Source organism: Meles meles, chromosome 5 (assembly GCF_922984935.1).
Source record: "Meles meles chromosome 5, mMelMel3.1 paternal haplotype, whole genome shotgun sequence".
In the NCBI taxonomy this organism is placed as follows: domain Eukaryota; kingdom Metazoa; phylum Chordata; class Mammalia; order Carnivora; family Mustelidae; genus Meles; species Meles meles.
Genome location: NC_060070.1, coordinates 57,032,903 through 57,052,661, shown reverse-complemented (window position 1 = coordinate 57,052,661; position 19,759 = coordinate 57,032,903). Strand labels below are relative to the sequence as shown.

The window sequence follows — 19,759 nt, the reverse complement described above, 5'->3', positions numbered from 1 at the left end:
GAAGGATGAGAACCCAGAGTGCTGAGTCTGGTGGACTGAGGCCACTTTGACCCTGGAATACTTTGCTAATCTGAAGTGGGAGGCTGAGATACTAAACCGTGTTCATACTAGCAAGATGGGCTCCTACAAGGAGCAAGCATAGGGATCTTATTAAACAACTTCTCTTCTTTGCAAGGACCCCAAAGGCCACAGCTTATGAGTAAAGGTGAACTAGAAATCAGTCAGCTCTCACACACACAGACTGAGCTCAGCTTTAAATTATCTGAATGTCACAGAAAGCTTTCAGCCTTAGTTAAGTATTTTTACAGACTGTTCAAGTCCCTAGCTCCTGGCAGAAGCAAATGAAAATGTGCACTAAAGGAAGATAACATATTCCAAGTCCTCAAATTATTTGCAGAAATAATTTTTTAACTATGTCATCAAAGTTAACCATGAACACTAGTAATCAACACCATGAACAATGAAACAAAAAAGGCAGAAGCAAATTAGAGTACTTCAAATATTAGAATTATCAGACATAAACTGTAAAATAGTTATGCATATTGTATGTTCACATTCACCATGTCTGAACATTTTGTCAGATAACTAAAAACGCTAAAAATCAATACCAACAAATAAGTAAGAAACTAAAATGAAGTTCTGGAACTGAAAGATTAAAAAAGCAAAATTAAAATCTGGGTGGATAAATTTAACCACAAATGAGACACAACTGAAGAGAAAATTATATAGCTTGAAGATAGTCAAAATAGACCATCTAGAATGTAGTACAGAGAAACAAAAAAGTTGTAAAATACAAAGAAGATAAAAGAAATAGAAGTTGCAGTGAGATCTAACATATGTTAGACTTCTCAAGAAAGAAATAGGAAAGCATGAAAGAAGCATCAATATGTAAACATACATGACTGGAAATTTTTCAGAATTGATAGAAGATACTAATTCACATATTGAGGGAGTCCTAATGAATTCCAAGAGTATATATATGTTTTTTAATTCACAGCTAGAGGGGTGGCTGGGTGGCTTAGTCGGTTAAGTGTCTGACTTTTGGTTTTGGCTCAGGTCACGATACCATAGTCATGGAATTGAACCCTGCTTTGGGCTCAGCATGGAATCTGCTTGGGATTCTCTTTCTCTCTCTCTCTCTGCCCCCTCAACTATCTCTCTCTCTTTTTCTCTCTCAAATAAATAAATCTTAAAAATTCAAAGCTAGATATGTTACATAAAAATAGAGTATATCAAAGACGAAAAAAAAATCTTCAAGGTGACTAGAGGAAAATGAGGTATTTTTTAACAAGCAATAGACTGACTTCTCAACAGTCAAAGATAGAAAATATACTTCAGGAATGAGACTTTTAAACAACTTGCCACCACACTAAAGGGAACTCTAAAAGCTATACTTCACATAGAAGGAAAATAATCCTCCATGGAATGTCAGAGCTGTAAGAAACAATGTTCTAGAAAGAAAGTAGCAGGTGCATGCCTAAATATAATCTTTATGGACTCTAAACAAAATCTTATAATATGTGTATACACATATAAATAAACGGTGACCCAAAACACATAAAATCAAGGGAGTCACAAAGGGTAATGAATTTAAAGTGAACTGAGATCATACATTCTTTGAGAGTCTTTTTAAAAATATCTAGCAGCATTAATAAGGATGCATGTGAAAATTTCTAAGGTGACCCCTACAACCTAGTACATAACTTCCAGGTGAATAACAGGAAAATCACAATCCTTCCAAAATAAGGCAAGAAAGGTGGAGAGAAAGAACACAAAACAGGTGAGATAAATAGAAAGCACATAAAGGATTGTAGACTTAAGTATAAATAATCATAGTAATTATGTCCCATTTAAAAGGCAAAGGTTATCCAACTGACCTTAAGAAGAAAGAAATATACATTGTTTACAGCAGACATATTTAATACAAATATAAAAATTATAAAAGAAAAACAGGAGCACAAATGAGGATTCAGCTGGTTTTGCTGTATTAATATAAAAATGTAAACATTAAGGCTTTATTGAATACACCTTATATTTTCACTTCAAAATACATAAAGAAAAATGACATGACTACTAGAAGAGACCATTTCCCAATCATAGCAGGGAACTGCTAATATGCCCCTTGATTGAGATATAAAAGCAGACAACAATAAGTCTTCTAGTAAAAGATATAGAAGACATGAACAACACAATTAATGAACTTAAACCTAATGAAACATACACAGCATGTTCATAAAATATATTTGTAGAGGGACGCCTGGGTGGCTCAGTGGGTCAAAGCCTCTGCCTTTGGCTCAGGTCATGATCTCAAGGTCCTGGGATGGAGCCCCACATTGAGCTCTCTGCTCAGTAGAGAGCCTGCTTCCTCCTCTCTCTCTGCCTGCCTCTCTGCCTACTTGTGATCTCTGTCAAATAAATAAAATCTTTAAATATATATATATTTGTAGGGAAATTATAGATGTATATTGAATTATTTTGGAGTAAAATGTCATGTCTGTAATGAATTTTGAATATTTTATTTAAAAATTTTACCTGAAGACACTCACATAGCAAAAAAATGTATCTATTACCAAAATTAGATAATGAGTGTATGGATGTTTATGACATAGTTCTTTTACTTTCCTATATATTTGAAACTTGACATTTTAAAAAGTTGGGGTTTAAGTTAACCATATATTAAGTGATTTTTAAAAAACAAAATTTCAAAGGATTAAAATCAATTAAGCATTTGTGATCTAATCACAATGCAGTTATGCTTGTAATTAATAAGAAAACTAATTTTAAATCCCCATATTCAAAAGTTAAGAAATAAACTTTTTTGAATAACCCATGTGTCAAAGAACTGATAACCATTGGTATGCATCTAAAATAGTGACATTTATAGCCTTAAATATATATATAATATTAATCGAAAAGAAAACATGAAAATGAGTGAACTGAACATCCATCTCTAAAAGGTAAAAAAAAAAAAAAAGAAAGGATGAATACCCAACTTTTGTAGCAACATGGACGGGACTGGAAGTGATTATGCTGAGTGAAATAAGTCAAGCAGAGAGAGTCAAGTATCATATGGTTTCACTTATTTGTGGAGCATAACAAATGACATGGAGGACATTGGGAGATGGAGAGAAGAAGGAAGTTGAGGGAAATTGGAAGGGGAGGCGAACCATAAGAGACTATGGACTCTGAAAGAAAACCTGAGGGTTTTGAAGGGGCGGGGGTGGGAGGTTGGGGGAACCAGGTGGTGCATAATACGGAGGGCACGTATTGCATGGAGCACTGAGTGTTGTGCAAAAACAATGAATACTGTTACGCTGAAAAAAATTAATTAATTAAAAAAAAAAAAAGGTAGAAAACACTGCAAAATAAACCAAAGAAAATAGAAGGTAATAAGATAGTAATGACTTAGTAAACAAATACAAACTTGAAAAAAAATCAACAAAACCAAAAAGTTGATTCTTTAAAAACTTAATAAAATTGATAAATCTCTGGTGAAACTGAGCAAAAGAAAAAAAAAAAGAAAAAAGGAAGGCATAAGTAAACACTATCAGGAATGAAGAAAGATAAGAGAATGTAACTGCCCTACTTAAAGTATCAAAGCCAGCAACTTGTTGAATCAATTTTTCTGAAGCCATATCTCTCTCTCCCCATAGCTGGAAAGAGCTCTTTGCTTGTGATTACAATGGGTTTACCTGGATGGTCTATCTCCAGCTCCTTAACTTAATCATATCTGCAGCATTTTTTTCCTGTGTGAGGTAACATAATCACAGGCTCCAGAAATTAGAGTAAGGTCATCTTTTAGAGGAGTGGGGGACATTATTCTGTCTACCACAATCATATCAAAACAAACAAAAGAAGTCAAATACTTAGAAATAAATCTTAACAGATGTTTAGGACTCTGTGGGGAAAACAGATAATTATATAACTTTGTTGACAGAAGTTAAAGACCCAAGTAAAAGAAATATACCATGTTCGTGCTGTAGAAGATTCAGTAAAAGGCAACAATTCTCCCAAAACTGATTTCTGCATTCACAGATACACACTAAATGAAGACCTTTTCAAAATCACCTTCCCTCTAAAATTTTAAACTGATGGTAACCTTCAGATGGAAATTCAAAAGGTCTTACCTCTTCTATTTAGCCTCCTATTAGAAGTTTTAACTAAGACAATTAGGCAAGAAAAGGAACTGAAGGGCATCCAGATTGGAATGGAAGAAGAAAAATCTGTATTTGCAGATGACATAATCTTGCAAAGAGAGAATCTTAAGGAAGCCACGCCAAAAAAAAAAAGCAAAAAAAAAAAACCAAAAAAACAACAAAAGCAAGTAACAAGTTCAGCAAGATTGCAGGATACAAAATCAATTAAATAATCAATTTTATTTCTTCTATGTACTAGCAATGAACAAATCAAATATTAAATTAAGGAAACAGTTCCATTTATAATAGCATCAAAAAGATAAAATACTTGGGAATAATTTAACAAAAGAAGTGTAAAATGCACTAAAAACTTCAAAACATCATTTTAAAGATATTAAGTCATAGAGAAATGGATTGATATCCTATGTTCATGGGTTGGAAGATTAAATAGCGGGAGATGGCCATGGTCCCCAAGTTGATCTATGCATTCAACACAATCTCTGTCAAAATACCAGCTCTTTTTTTTTGAAGAAAGAATGCTCCTAACATTTTTATGGAAATGGAAAGAATCCAAAATAGCCACACATACACAAAAAAATTTTTAAAGAAGATAAATGACAGAGAACTCAACATCTTTCAATTTCTGAAGTTACTGCAAAACTATAATTATCAAGATAGTGCAGTATTGGCATAAGGAGAGGTGCACAGACCAATGAAATAGAACTGAGAATCCAGAAATAAGTCCATACATATATGGTTAATTGAATTTCTACAAGGATGATGAGAAAATTCAAAGGTAAAAGGATGGTCTTTTCAACAGATGGAGTTGGGACAACTGGATATCCACATGCAAAAGAATGTTGATTCCTGCCCTCCCACCATTCACAAAAATTAACTCAAAATGGATCAAAGACCTTAATGTAAGAGCTAAAACTGTAAAAGCCATAGAAGAAAACATAGATATAAATCTCTGTGACCCGAAATCAGGCAGTGATTTTTTAGGTATGACACTGAAGTCATAAGCAACCAAAGAAAAAACATAGATAAATTGAATTTCATTAAAATTAAAAACACTCTCAAGAAAGTGAAAAGACAAACCACAGATTGTGCTAAAATATTATAAATCTTATATCTGATATATCTGAAATCTGATAAAAGTCCAATATTCAAAACACATGAAGAATTCTTACAACTTAACAATAAAAAGACAAATAGCCCAGTTTTTAAATGGCAAAGGTTTGAATAGACAGTATTCCAGACAAAATATACAAATGGCCAATAAACATATAAAAGGATGTACAACATCATTTCTCATTAGGGAAGCACAAATCAAATATCACTTCACACTAGAATGGCTATAATTAGAAAGATGTTAGCCAGAATGTAGAGAAATTGGAACTCCTTCATTGCTGGTGGAAATGTAAAAATAACAGACCCTCTTTGGAAAACTGGTGGTTCCTCAAAAAAATAAACATAAAGTTATCACGGAACTCAACAATTCCACTCCCAGGTATATACCCAAGAGAACTGAAAACACATATTCACACAAAAACTTGTACAAATATTCATAGCAGCATTATTCATAACAGCCAGAAAGTAGAAACAACTCATATGTCCACCAGCTGATGAACTGATAAACAGAATGTCTTATCTCCATACAATGGACTATTATTCAGTGATCAGGAAGAATGAAGCGCTGATGCATGCTACAACATGGTTGAACCTTGGCAACATTAAGTGAAAGAAGCCAGACGCAAAGACCACATATTGTATGAATCCATTTATATGAAATGTTCAGAATAGAACTAATAAAAACAGAGCAGATTATTGATTGACAAGGACTGGGGGGGGATGGGACGTGACTGTTAATAATTAGTATAGGGTTTCTGTTCTTCTTTTTGGTTTTGAAGAAAATGCTCAGGAATTAGTGATGATGGTTGCACAACTTTCTGAATAAACTAAAAGATGCTGAAGTGTTCAGGGACAAATTTATGATATGTGAATTATGTTTCTAAAGAAAAATGTATGCTGAGGGAAGAGGAAAAATCTGACCTCATTCTTTAACACAATGTAAGACTTGCAGTAATGTAGGTATTAGGTAATCAAGGTCTGGATTATGTAGGGAAAGGAAGGAGTGAATTTCTGAGATCTTTTGAAGGAAAAAAAATTGGTCTATTTGTAAATGACAAGATAAATGGAAAGAAGGGGATGTAGCATATGGATACTGAAATAGAATAATGAATAAATTCTTCATTTTTCTTCTAAACTTAAGCTTAGTATTTAAAGTATGAGAAAGCATGGAATAAATAAACTAAATCAAATCTGTACATTTAATTTATCTTTAAATTTTTCCAGACCTAATAGTAATTTTTACAGTTATGTAAACTGATGTCATTATGCCCATCATTCATTGTGACAAATTATTACTAGTCCCTTTTTTACACAAATTTTATTACATAAACTAATACAGAGTAGAAAATTAGTATACATTCTAGTTTTGCATGTTTAAAAAACTATCTAAAAGTTATTAAAATCCTATAAAAACGTTATGAAGTGAAATATATATTTCAGTTACATTGTTATGCACCTAAAATTTATGTTTTAATGTTATACAGTAGGATTTTTATATTAAAATTTTCATTTGAATTTCTCTTTCACTTATTAAATCCGTTCAGTTGGAGAATCATCCTCAGGAAAGGCCTCAAGGAGTCTTGCACAGCATATCCCTGGTCCTGGCGGCATTGAAGGTGTGAAAGGAGCAGCATCTGGAGTCGTTGGTGAATTAGCACGAGCCAGGTTGGCACTAGATGAAAGAGGGCAGAAACTTGGTGACCTGGAAGAAAGAACTGCAGCTATGTTGTCCAGTGCAGATTCGTTTTCTAAACATGCACATGAGGTATGTTTATCAAACAAATATTTAAACAAAATAACCTCGTAAAGCAAGTATGAAAATTGTTGGGTTTTTTTTTTAATAGCTATTATATTTCTATACAAGGACTTTCATTTATCCTCTGTACAATTGCAAATTCCTGATTTTTGCCACCAGAGGGAGCTATGACAAGAATATGTATCAGTAGCCTTTGGTCTCTTACTGAAGTTTATGAATTATGAAGGAAGCTGCTCTCCTTCAGGCTTTTTGTAAACAAAGTCAGTGATTTTGCAGCTGTTTTTAGGGAATGCAAAGGCCTTCGATTTTACTACTAACTCCTAAAAAAGGAAATAGTTTGCCTCTCCATTGTTTAGGTTGATCTATATAACTAAAATTGACAAACATTTTAATTTTTTTTTTTTTCAAACATTTTAATTTAAATAAACAATACTAAATCTATCTGTAGACTAGTTCACACTGAGGGTGAATGAGATGCATTTTTGCAACAAATTTATTCTGATGACTTTGGAAATCATGGGACCATAGAAATGAATGCTGTAAAAAAGGGATCCCTAGCTGGCCTTACAAGTATACTTTGTTCGCCAGCATAGTAACACCTTAGAAAATGACCTTAAAGGCCGTTATGTAGAATATAGATCTTCATTTTGACACAGAGGTCTGCCACTCTGTGATGCCTTACACTGGGTTACTTCACACACTTAGTTCCTAGCCTAGTCCTTGAGGATATTTTTAGCTTGTTATCTGAAGGGACCATATTAAGGTTATTTTTACATTTGAGTACCCAATCTATCAATAATAGCTCTCTAAATTTTTCAATCAAAAGTCATCATTTCCTTTGCTCAAGAATGCTGACACTGGAATGCATGAAAGAGATCACTTGACCTGAAAGAGATTTGTCCAGGGCTTCAAAGAGATTTGGAGATCCCTTGTGAGTCCTTGTACTAAGCTAATACACACCTCAGATATAAGCTAGTGGCCTTGGTCAAGAATTTTGTTGGCATAACCCTGCATCTGACTGTGATCTCTGATGCATTTAACATTTCAGATTCAATTTCAGAATATACACACTCTAAGTATTTAGCAAAGAGCTCAAACTCAGACTGATAGCTTTTCCCTTCTACCAAAAGATATTTGTGAGCCATATTTGAGAGTCTGTAAAGATAATATATTGAGGTGGTTAAATCCATGGATTCTTAAATCAGACAGTGTGGGCTCAAATCCCAGTTTCACCATTGTGTTACCTTTGGTATCCCATATAAGCCTTATTCTCTTTATTTGTAAGATGAGGAGAATAATAATCTCTAACCATAGAGTTGTGAGGACCAAATGAATTCATGTAAGGAAGGTGTGCTATACAATGCCTATCTCAGAGTAAGTGCTCAGTAAGTTTTGGATGGCAGCAAGAGTACTGATGTCAACCTTTCATTCACCAGGCTTTTTAACCATTATTTTTCGTTCAAATCAGAGAACCGAAGGTTACCTTATTTGTAAGGTATTAGTTTAGGTCACCAAAGAATATACTGAGATGACGTTTAATTATGTCACATTTCTAAAAAATAAGAGGACCTTCTAGGCTACAGTTCTTAAATAGTTATGGTCTTTTCTCTAAATGGAATAGTTCTTCTTGCTTTCAGTGTAAATTGATATGAAGTAAGCAATATAGTAACACTATAGAATGTTTCAGAATGAGGGGCACCTGGGTGGCTCAGTGGGTTAAAGCCTCCGCCTTCGGCTCAGGTCATGATCCCAGGGTCCTGAGATCAAGCCCCGTATCGGGCTCTCTGCTCCGCATGGAGCCTGCTTCCTCCTCACTCTCTACCTGCCTCTCTGTCTAGTTGTGATTTCTCTCTGTCAAATAAATAAAATATTAAAAAAAAAAAAAGAATGTTTCAGGATGATAGAATGTTTTGGAAAATATAGAAATCATTTACAACATAAATGTTTGCCATTTTTAAAACACTTTCTGTGTTTTCTCCCCTTTAGATGATGTTGAAATACAAAGATAAGAAGTGGTACCAGTTCTAACAACCAGAAATCCAACTAAGACCAACTTCAGCCAGAAGGAAAAAGAATTTTCCTTTTTTATTTTATTGATTTCACTTTAGGAAAGTTAACATTAAAGGGATGTTCGTCACTGGATACCATTCTTTCCTAGCACAATCATGCACTGTTTTACCTCAGTCATGTGGCTTTACCTGAGGAGTGTCCACACACACTCAAAGTGGAGTAGGTGGTATGTGCCAGCTATGAGTTGACAGTTTGAGAACTAAGCAGGTCACATGTTACAAATGAAGAAACAAAGGGGAATGTGGAGGAGACCTGACAGGGACTATTCCTGGATCATTCCTGTATTAAACTTTCATATGCCAAAAGATTTTGTGCTGTTGTAGCTGCCATCAGTGTTTGACCTCTTTGAGGGAGAGACAGTAAGTCAGAAGTCCTGAAGCTGAAGTAGTTATGTTTGTGTCATTGACTGAATTATAAACAGCTGTCTTGGACTTTCCCTCCCTTAAACTGAATGGTCATCAGTATCATTAGTGAAAAAGAAACAAACTGTTTGTTACCATATCTTTAGACAGATAAGCTGAATGGTGGGCTTTAAATAATAAAAACATACACATAGTTGACTTGTGTATGGGCTACTCTTGGATTCTTGTTATTGTATACTTGTGTTTAGTCCATATTTTGTCAAAAGCAAAACAAGGTGATACATCACTTTTCATTGAAAAGAAAAGTGTAGAGCATGACTGAACTGCTCATCATTCTGGGAGTTTCCATGTAGTGGCTATACAGTGTGGAAAGTGAGAAAAACCTCCATTGTGGTGAGGAGAATACTTCAATGTCCCTTGTCCTCATTCTCATTAATTCAGCTAAAGGTGGATTTGACCAAAATAGTTACTGGTTAAGTTTGTAGAAATGTTGAAATTGGCTAAGTTTTTAATTTTGCTTGAATTTTTATAAAATGTTTAACCAAATGTACCTTTGCATTATTTAATTAAAATTGCTAAAAAAAAATGTTTCATTATTTCAGTAAAATGCTCAGCTCCCTTTTTAAAATACCCTTTATTTGCTAACAGTTCCAGTACACTCAGGTGATGAGCCAATTAAATCTTAGTGCACATGCTGTCGCATGGAAAATTAACAAGCATCTGTTGTCAATAATTATCTATATAAGAGTCTAGTCTGATGACCTACAAAATATTTTCTGTAGAAATATACTATAAATCTGTACATGTCCTTTCGAGGTTTTAAAAAGCCAAAAGGAAAGGAAAATATGTGCATTTTTGGTAACTAAATTATTTCTGTATTGGAGTATAATGCAAGCGAGACTGTCAGTGAACAATAAATGATCCGTTCCTAGGACAGCATTGCAGACAGGGAAGAGATGACTTGGTAGACCTGGAAGTAAGTGATATCATAACACAGGCTCACCTGCGGTGATTATTGGTGGTTCTTAAAGCAACAAAGGAAGAGCAAAATAGAAGCATTATACTTACTCTTAATGAAATTTAAATATTTTCTTCTATAAAAAATTGTTTAAAACATTTTCTTTTTTCATTAAGAGATAAACAGAGCACAAATTGATAACAAACTTGATGGTTGCTTTTTCTATTCCATATGATCATTTAAGGTATGTGTAGAACACCTTAATTTCACACACTCTGTTATGCATCTTTTCCTCTTTATTCTTTTCATTAATAAAGCTTTTATGTTTACATTTTATAATGTGCACTATGGGATACAAAAGTTTACATTAAAATTTACTTTGAATATCATTAGGGAGGGACTAAATATATGTGATAGAGATAATTGATTGAGCCAAAATAAATATTTTAAAAGTAATCATTTTCAAAACGTTTTGAATTTGTAGAAAATACCTATGGATAACTTGTTTCTGTTTAGTTAATGTCAGCGATATGGTGAAAAGTCAAAAGTTTACAGATGGCGTATTTTGTATCCTATGTTATCTAAAAATCCGTTGTTCCATGATCTGTCACAGAAAGTATTAGGCCCTTTTTTAAGGTACAGTTTTGAGAATGTCATCAATAAAATTAACAGTTATGGATTTGAAGTTGAGAAGCATTAAGTAAAATAATATACTGGTGGATTCCTCATTAGGTGGAAGGGCATATTAGCTCCAATTATTTAATTTGCTCTGTTATTTTGTGTTAATTGTACATCAGCTTTATTTCTATGGTCATTTTCCTGTTGTATATAAAATGAACGAATCTTGTAATTATTTTCAAATAGAGAAGTAGATACATTTATCTGAGATGGATTTTATAAGAAAATGTCAAATCAATATTTTGAGTTATTTTATTTTGTTTTTAAATTAATCTGCAGATTATTTACAGCAAACCCAGAAACTCACTTAGAACTAGAAAGCTTGAAGTATTTTTGAGAGTAGGAAATAGCTTCTCCAAGTTATACTTGATTCAGTCTGTAGATAAGAGACAGTCTGCAGTAATAACTAACCCAGGGAATTTATTGTAATTTGAGAGATAACATCTCTTATTTTTTTCTTTTTAAGTGCAAAAAGTAAGTCACCAGCAAGCCAGGATTTCAGGAAAACAAACCAAAAAAAAAAAAAAAAAAAAGTCAAAAATAGAAAATATTAGAAAGATGAAAGATTTGTGTGTGCTTCCTCCATATCCTCATTTAAGGACATTATTCTTTGTTGCATTTGTCCTTGGCTCTAAAATCATTAAAGTATTTGTTAATTAGCAGCTTGTCAATAGGAAGTTGTTTCCGTGTATGTACCACATATCCAGTTCACTCTTCAAACTTAAATTCATATGTGTTTGCTTAGAAAGTTATTTGAAATCTTAGTACTCTGACAAATTCTGTATATTACATCCATTTGAAGTTTCGCATCATCTTAATCTCCTGGGTTTGCATTTCTGTTTAAAAAGTGTTTTCAAAAATGGTTATAGATATCACTGAGCTATGATTGACTTCTTAATTTGCTTTTCTTTATGGATGTGGAAAAAATGCTGCTATTTGTCTATGTTATGTGTAGTATATTACAATTTAAGTACAGTACATTATAGTAAAGAAAGAAGCATTTCTTTTGCTTAGACCTTAATTGTAGGTTTCTCTGAAGTTCTTTCATGTAGATATGTGAGTATTTTAAACAAGTCTGAAAGTGTTACACATTTTTAGGTTACAAGGGGTGAAGGGAAGACAGCTGAGGAAAGGAAGATGGGAGACCCCCACAGAGTACAAAGTTTTACCCTGAGTTCCAGATTCCATATATCTTTTGCTGAAGACATTTTTTCAATGACATTAGAAAAGCTATATCCAAAGGTAAATTTTTTTGTGGCAAAGATTTATTTTACATTTTAACTTCGGGGATTTTGTTTATTTGTTTTTGCAAAATAAAGAGCACTGAACTTTAAACTTGAATTTTTTCTGCACTTTTTTAGGTAATGAAAACTTTTTATTATCATTTAATCCACATTTCTCAGTTAAAATCAAATGATACATATGTATAAAACATACCAAAATCATGAATATGCTGCTAGCTGCACCTTTAACAATTAACCTGATCATAGTCTTAAAACCTTTAATAGGGCTTTATATAGTTTTCAAGGAAAAAAATAGTAAAATTATTTGCTGTATGTTTCAGTGTTCTAGGTCTTAAATTATTGCAACACTTTCAGATTTGTTTTAAGATCATACAGTAACATGTTATATTTATACATACTGCTAGAGGATATACTTTTAATTTTAAAATGAAATTTTTATAAATGTACTCTTTAATTTTAAATATGGTGAACTTGTTAAGTTTAAGTCAAAGTACTTATAAAGTATGTATATTATCCATACAAAAGTTATGTTTTACGCTTATAATAAGAAATATTGGTATCTCATATCGAGATACAATTAATTCTAGAGAATCATACATTATTCAAAATTCTTCACGCATTGACAGGAAAGATAATCATTAATGTGGTTTAAAAGAAACCCTCTATTGAGCATTTTCAAATATTAATTTTATTTTGGGAAAAATGCCCACAACAGGAATTGCAAGATTTTTCTCACTAGCTGCAGCTTGCTGTCGGACGCCTACCTTAACTATTGTTTTAAGAAATATATATATTTAAAATAGTTTTCCAGGTATTTTCTTCTACCTTTTTTAAAAATAAATTTCCAAAAATGAAAACAGAGTTTATGTATTTTTGTCAATGAAGGTTTTTATTTTGTAGTTTATAGAATTTGTTCCTTATCAGTTTGATACTTGATCGCTATTCCTAGACTTTTTAATCTGTATTTACTTTGAAAAAGAGCACTTCTCTATCTTAAGTGTCCTCCTTTTGTTCTTTTCCTTTTTAGAGTGTTTGTTCTCTTCGATTGAAATTTATGCCCACAAATGATTTTTTTTCATTTGAAAATGAATGTGAAGATACTGTTTACAGCTTTTGTTAATCACACTTTTCATCACTGATCAATTTCTTGTAAAGTGCTATGGGGATTATTTTTCCCGTGAATATTAATGATCTTATTACTGCCACAGAAGTTTTCAAAGTTCTGTGGACAGAAAATAGTTGTAACAACAACAAAAATTAAAGGGAAAACTTTAGTTTACCTTTCTCAGCTGAATTAAACGGTTTTAATAACTTCCCAGTTATCAGGGTTATAACATGGCTTTCTTCAGTTACTAATGCAATCTTAAATTACTTGGCACAATTCATTTACAAATTGAGTACAGCAGTCCAGAGCTACATATAATTGCTCTTTTTATTGCATATTGCACTACTATTACATCGGAAAAATCATGAATGTCAGTTTTGCCGGTACTTTGCAATGAATGAGGCTCACAGTTTAATTTAAAATTTTATAGTGTATGAGATGTAAATAAGTCAGTTCTAATTTATTGTAGATTGTTTGGCTCAGGCATTTAAAATGGACATAGGCTAATGGCAATGGAATCCTCTGACTGGAGTTTCATTTTTTAAATATACTTTGCTAAGTGTTTTGTGTTGGTCGAACTTTGCTTCAATTGAAGACAAGGTGAAGAGTTACAAAAAAAAGACTCAATATGTCAATAGAAAGCAATGCAAAGAGTAAATCATATTTTAAATTTTTTAAATTTTTTTTGTAAATAAATGGTACTGTGATACTTTAGATGTGACCTCTGCTTAACATGATAGTTAGAACCAGAAAAACATTTCTTTCTAGTTATACTATTGGTTCATTGTAAATGCATCACCAAAACAATATTAAAAAGAGCAAGGATAAGTTTTCCTAACATTGTCCACGTCAGGGGCAAGCATGCTTGGTATAGCGCTCTAGCTTGTATCTACCTTAAACCTGCAGACAGTTTTCAGTTGCTGCACTTTTTTTTTTTTTTAATTTTGTTCAGTCCAGTAACTATCTTAAAGGTAATTGCTGGAATATGTATTTTAAATATGATAAAAATAAAATCTCTGTGTACTGTTTCATTTTAAACAAAAACAAAAGCACTATTGCAAACACTAAAAATGTGTTAAACTTTGTAGTTATTTTGCATTCCTGTACTTTACAAATGTCATCACAGCAAAAGGTTTAAAATTAGGTAATGAAATATTTTTGTAAATAAATACCGTTAAGCTGGTATTTTAAAAAATGTATTATAATGTTTCTGGAAAATGTTCATATATATGTATATGAATGTCTCTTTATGCTGAAGGGCTCTGATTGGGCAAAATAAAATACTCTAATCTCTCCTGAAACTAAACAAGCCCTTTTTTCTGGAAAATCTGTTTTAATTTTTTCTCTGAATTGTGGAATTAATCCCATTAGTTTAACCTAAGCAAATAATAGTTAAAATAGATTTCTACATTTGCAAAGATAAAATCAAGTAAGAAAAACTTTTTCTTAACTAGGTGGGTTTTTGGTGAAAGTCATGTCCCCTGCATTGGGTGGGGTGAGATCCCCCTATTGTAGGAACTTAACAGTAGATGAACACTTCTTGGCCTGTAGTATGTATGGAATCCCCTGGGCATCTTGTTCAAAGGCAGATTTGGATTCAGGGTATTTGAGGTGGGGTCTGACCTCATTTCTAATAAGCTCCCAGGTAGTATAGATGCTGCTGGTCTCTGGAAAGTACTTTGAACAAGATGTAGATAATTTCCATAACTGGCATTTTGCCAGTTAATAGTAGTGTCCAACTACTTGTACCAAGAATGAGTATCATATTAATGGATTTTTAAAGAAGACCAAATAGTACTTTCTGTCTCCATTGTATTTCCAAGTAAAGAATATGGTAATTCTCTTATTAAATTGAAGGTTTATTTGGTTTTGAAATCTATAATTTTACTGTCCACATGGTGGCAGTCATGTCTCACCTTATTGTCTGAGCCTTTAACAGGTGCTTACAGTAGCCTGTAACAAGGGAAAACCAGACATTGCAAAAGACTGATTTTCATTATAATTAATTTTTATTCAGAGAGTTATTAAAGTCTTGGATATGGAACAGAAAAACATGTATTTCTAAGCTATTATAAAGTTATACAGAGTGTTTAGTAGAATGATCTAGTTTATTATAAAAAAATAGTGTTTTTCCAGAAAATCTAGGCATAAAGTGATAATTTTAAAAACTAAAGAAAGATTGTCTTCATGTCTCTATTCGTGGTCTTTTAGAGAACCTCAGTTGGTGTGTCCTGTGTGAATAGTATAGTGCCATCCACTCTTTTATAGAAACATAAGTCTTCACAGGAGTTTATAGGAAGAGTCTGATTATTTTTCATTACTTTAAGGATCATCGCTACATCATTGTGCGTTTTTTAGTTTTAGTACAAACGTGATCTTTTAAAGAAGAAAAAACCTCAAGTCATTTTACTTTTCATACTTTATCTGCATAAAATCAGTACTCTGTGTTCACTCAAAACACAGAAATATTCTAACCCTCATTTTTGGTAATATTATATAACTCTTAACTACTTATAAAACAAAGCAACATAGTCTTTAAGAACTTCTTTTTAAACCAACATAATAGTAAGATACACATTTCATTAATAAAAACAAAGTTTCCAATAACACAGAATATGTTGTTAACTAGCAAAGGAGAGAAATACCAAACTCGGGTTCTTCATTTTTCTTGTCTGTTGCAATTTTCTGTCATCCACAGAAGACCTAAAGCTCTGCTTAACAGATATTCTGAGGGGCAATCAACAGCTTTATGATTTCAAAATGTGTGTATGTGTGTGTTTGTTCCCAAACAAAGACCCCTTTGTGCATCTCTCCCTGATGACGTTCATCTCTGAGTCTTCTCTCCCTCTCCCTTCCTCCCTCCCTTCCTGCCTCATCCAGTTCATTTCTGTCCCTCTATCTCTGATGATGCCTATCACCCCAAATCTCTTTTTAGTGTTTATTTTAACCAAACACATTTTGCCACTTTAAGGTGGCAGGGAGTTCTGTAATTCTCAGAGGGTTCCCTTCTAAATACTGGGTGAATTTGTAAATAGTTTTTATAAACAATAATGCTGTCCCTATTCATTACTATAACCTCCAGACACTCAAAATCTAGGCAGATAAGGCAAAAAACAAAGAGAAACAGTTTAGCACACAGAGGATGTGCGCTGAAGCAGAGATTTTGGAAGCAAGGCACAGGAGGAGTGTCAGGTGTTAGAAAGCACTGTGCTGGCAGCCCTCAGGTCCAGTCCCAGCCACTTTGCTAGGGTGTGTAACCAGATGATTTCCCTTTCAAGACCGAAGTGTCCAAGAATTCATTAGCATGCATTATATGCATGGGTATAAAAGAAGACCACATTTTAAAAAAAGTTACCCTCCATGTTCCTTTAAAAAAAAATGTGACTACAAAAATCATTAGTCTAAGCAGGAGTTCTCAAACCTGAATATCAAAATCTTCCAGAAACCTTGTTAAAACATAGATTGCCAGGCTACACCCCCCAAGTCTCTTACTAAGACTGGAGTGGGACCCAAGAATTTGTATTTTTAACAAGTTTCCAGGTAATAGTGATGCTGCTGATCCCCAGACCACACTTTGAAAGCCCCGATCTACAGCAATGCTATAGAACAAGTTCTCCTTTATAGCACAGGTATTTTGGATGTTTCCTTTACGATACTCTAATGAAACTCATATTTGCTTCTACATGTAATCCTTTAAAATTGATATAATGTCCTAATACACCAAAGATATGAAATGAATGTGGGTTTTAATTTTAAAAATGGATTTCAATATGTAAATCCCAAAGTTACACACTAGAACAACAACAAAACTTACCACAAATGTTAAAAGCACTCCCAACAGGGTGACTCCAGGGATGCACCCCCAACTAATACCATGTGAACTGTTGGGCCGGAGAATAAGAACAGCAGCAGGACATGTCATTTTTCCTAGCTGTTCACATCCAGAGGGGCTGCTGAAAAAATGGTCATAAATGTTTGCCATGATATACATAAGAAAGAATAGAAAAGAAGTCTTGACTTAAATGCTAGTTTGGATTTTTTGTGTATTTGCATTAATCCCTCTAGTAAATTCATGTTCCCTTTAACTTAAGCCATGCTCTTGAGCTGGTCAGTGGATAAGAGAATAGGACTTTCCTTTATAAAATTTATGCCTGAAACTCACAAATCTTAATACCTTAATGGTGTGGTTCTCCTAACAAAAACTCCTCGATAAAATCCATGTATAGGACATAACCTTACTAACAGTCTATGGGAAACTTTAGTGCTGATGACCAAAACTCAAGGAGTGATTATTGGTTAGTTGTTAGGCAAGTAGAATTACCTTGTATTTTACTCCAAGTTCATTAAAAGGTGGTATTATCTACATCCCCTTTCAAATGACAAGCACTTTGGCCCGAAGGTCAGAATTCCATCCTTGAGTTTAGTACCAAGTCGCTCAGCCTCTACTTGCCTGTTTCCATATTTGTAAAACTAAGGCCTGAATATTGGTCTTACCTACCTCACAGACTTGCAGGGATATAATAGAATAACCTCTGAAACTCATTAGAAAACAAAATTAGCCCACAGATATAAGACTTTATTAGCTAAAGAATATTAGTCCTGGGGCGCCTGGGTGGCTCAGTGGGTTAAAGCCTCTGCCTTCGGCTCAGGTCATGATCCCAGGGTCCTGGGATCGAGCCCCATATCGGGCTCTCTGCTCCACGGGAAGCCTGCTTCCTCCTCTCTCTCTGCCTGCCTCTCTGCCTAGTTGTGATTTCTCTCTGTCAAATAAATGAAATATTAAAAAAAAAAAAAAGAATATTAGTTCCTTGGAAGCTTTGTGAATCAAGTATATTTCAGCAATAAAAAACAAGTAGCAAATCTTGTATCAGGTTCAGCAAATCAGGGAGTATTAAAAGTGCTATAATGAGAATAAAACCCACAGATATATTTAATAAAATAATGAATGGGGATCAATGAATTTAAAATGTGTTTGAATTTAATAAGCATCTTTAGTTTCAACTGAATTTCTTCTTTGTGGTATGTTACTTCCAGATGATTTATTGCCAACAATCATGAAGATATAAGATCTTGCTAAAAATAATATGCAGTTTCTTTTCAAATAGAACAACAAGAATCCCAGTGTCTGGCATTTTTTTTAAATAAATACAAATCTATAAATTAATTTTTTTCTCTCTGGTATAGGAAGTAAATACTTTCTTGATGTTTAATCATAGCATAGTTGATATTTTTCAAAGGTCAATGATAGATTATCTAAAATATAAAAATTGTCTGAATTTAGGATATTTTATGGAGCAGATTACCTTTGAAAGACTTTGTTTCTACTTAGCCAGTAAAAGATAGACTGGATCAGGCCAGGGTCCCAGCCCTTTACCACTGTGTACCAGCAATATGACCCTAAGTTAGCTAATCTTTTTAAAACATTTCCCTCAAATATTAAATACAAATAAAAGCAGTGCCCATCTTATAAAGCCTGTTTTAAGGGTGCTGTGAAACTCAGCAGAGGGACCTCACTGTAAAGGGACCCCCTGTTATCCAGCCTGAGAAGTGGCATGGCGTCCAGATGGGCCCAGGCTCTGAGGAGGGAATGCTTTCAATCCCTGCCCCATGCTATGCGTGTCAATCAACTTCAGCAGGTTATTAAGCTTTTCTTGCGTCAGTTTCCTTGTCTATCAAATGGTAGTGATTAAGTCATGATATGAAAACACTCAGCATCGTGTCTAATGGATACAGCTCCTCTTAAACTAAGGGGCCACTGATAGCAACATACCATTATTGGTGCCACTAACAAAAATGCGGATGATTATAAGGCATCCTGACTTTCAAGATGTAAACTACATGAAAATGGGTCTACATCTAGAACTGATGAAATGTAATAGGAAGCACTCAAATATTTCCCCTTATTAGGAGAGCTAGAAATAACTTGTAAACACATGCAATTCCTAGATCAACCACCTTGGGGTGCAGGACAGAACTTCTAAAACTCCCCCTCTTCAGTATTTTTCCAGGCACAAATCTTGTTCACACAAGGCTCCTGAAGCTGGGACTCACATGGCTCCATCTTAGGTAAGGTGGTATTTCAGGAAGCATAATACAACATAATGCAATCCAACATAACACAATACAAGATGAAAAATAATTTTAGAAGAATCTCATTCTTTATTCAACTCTCTCAGAAGATGCTAAAGAAACCCAATTCCTAACCCTAAAGCATTTCTCATAGCCATTCACTCTTTCGAAATTTTAATCCCATCATACTCTCTGAACACTTTCAGATGCCAAAAACTTCAGTATGCTCTCTTCCTCTCTTCCCATAGAC

The 19,759-nt window shown here is 33.6% G+C and overlaps 1 protein-coding gene across 8 annotated transcripts in view; it reads left to right on the top strand.

Moving 5' to 3' along the window:
• STXBP5 (syntaxin binding protein 5) overlaps positions 1 to 14,759 on the top strand; it is a 175,276-nt gene extending 160,517 nt beyond the window's left edge. For all 8 annotated transcript variants that reach the window (XM_046006921.1, XM_046006923.1, XM_046006919.1 and 5 more), the window contains 2 exons: positions 6,812 to 7,032; positions 9,010 to 14,759. In XM_046006921.1, the coding sequence (XP_045862877.1) occupies positions 6,812 to 7,032; positions 9,010 to 9,051 (263 nt within the window). In that variant the 3' untranslated portion in view covers positions 9,052 to 14,759. The remainder of the gene's footprint in view (positions 1 to 6,811; positions 7,033 to 9,009) is intronic.
• Positions 14,760 to 19,759: the final 5,000 nt, after the last annotated feature.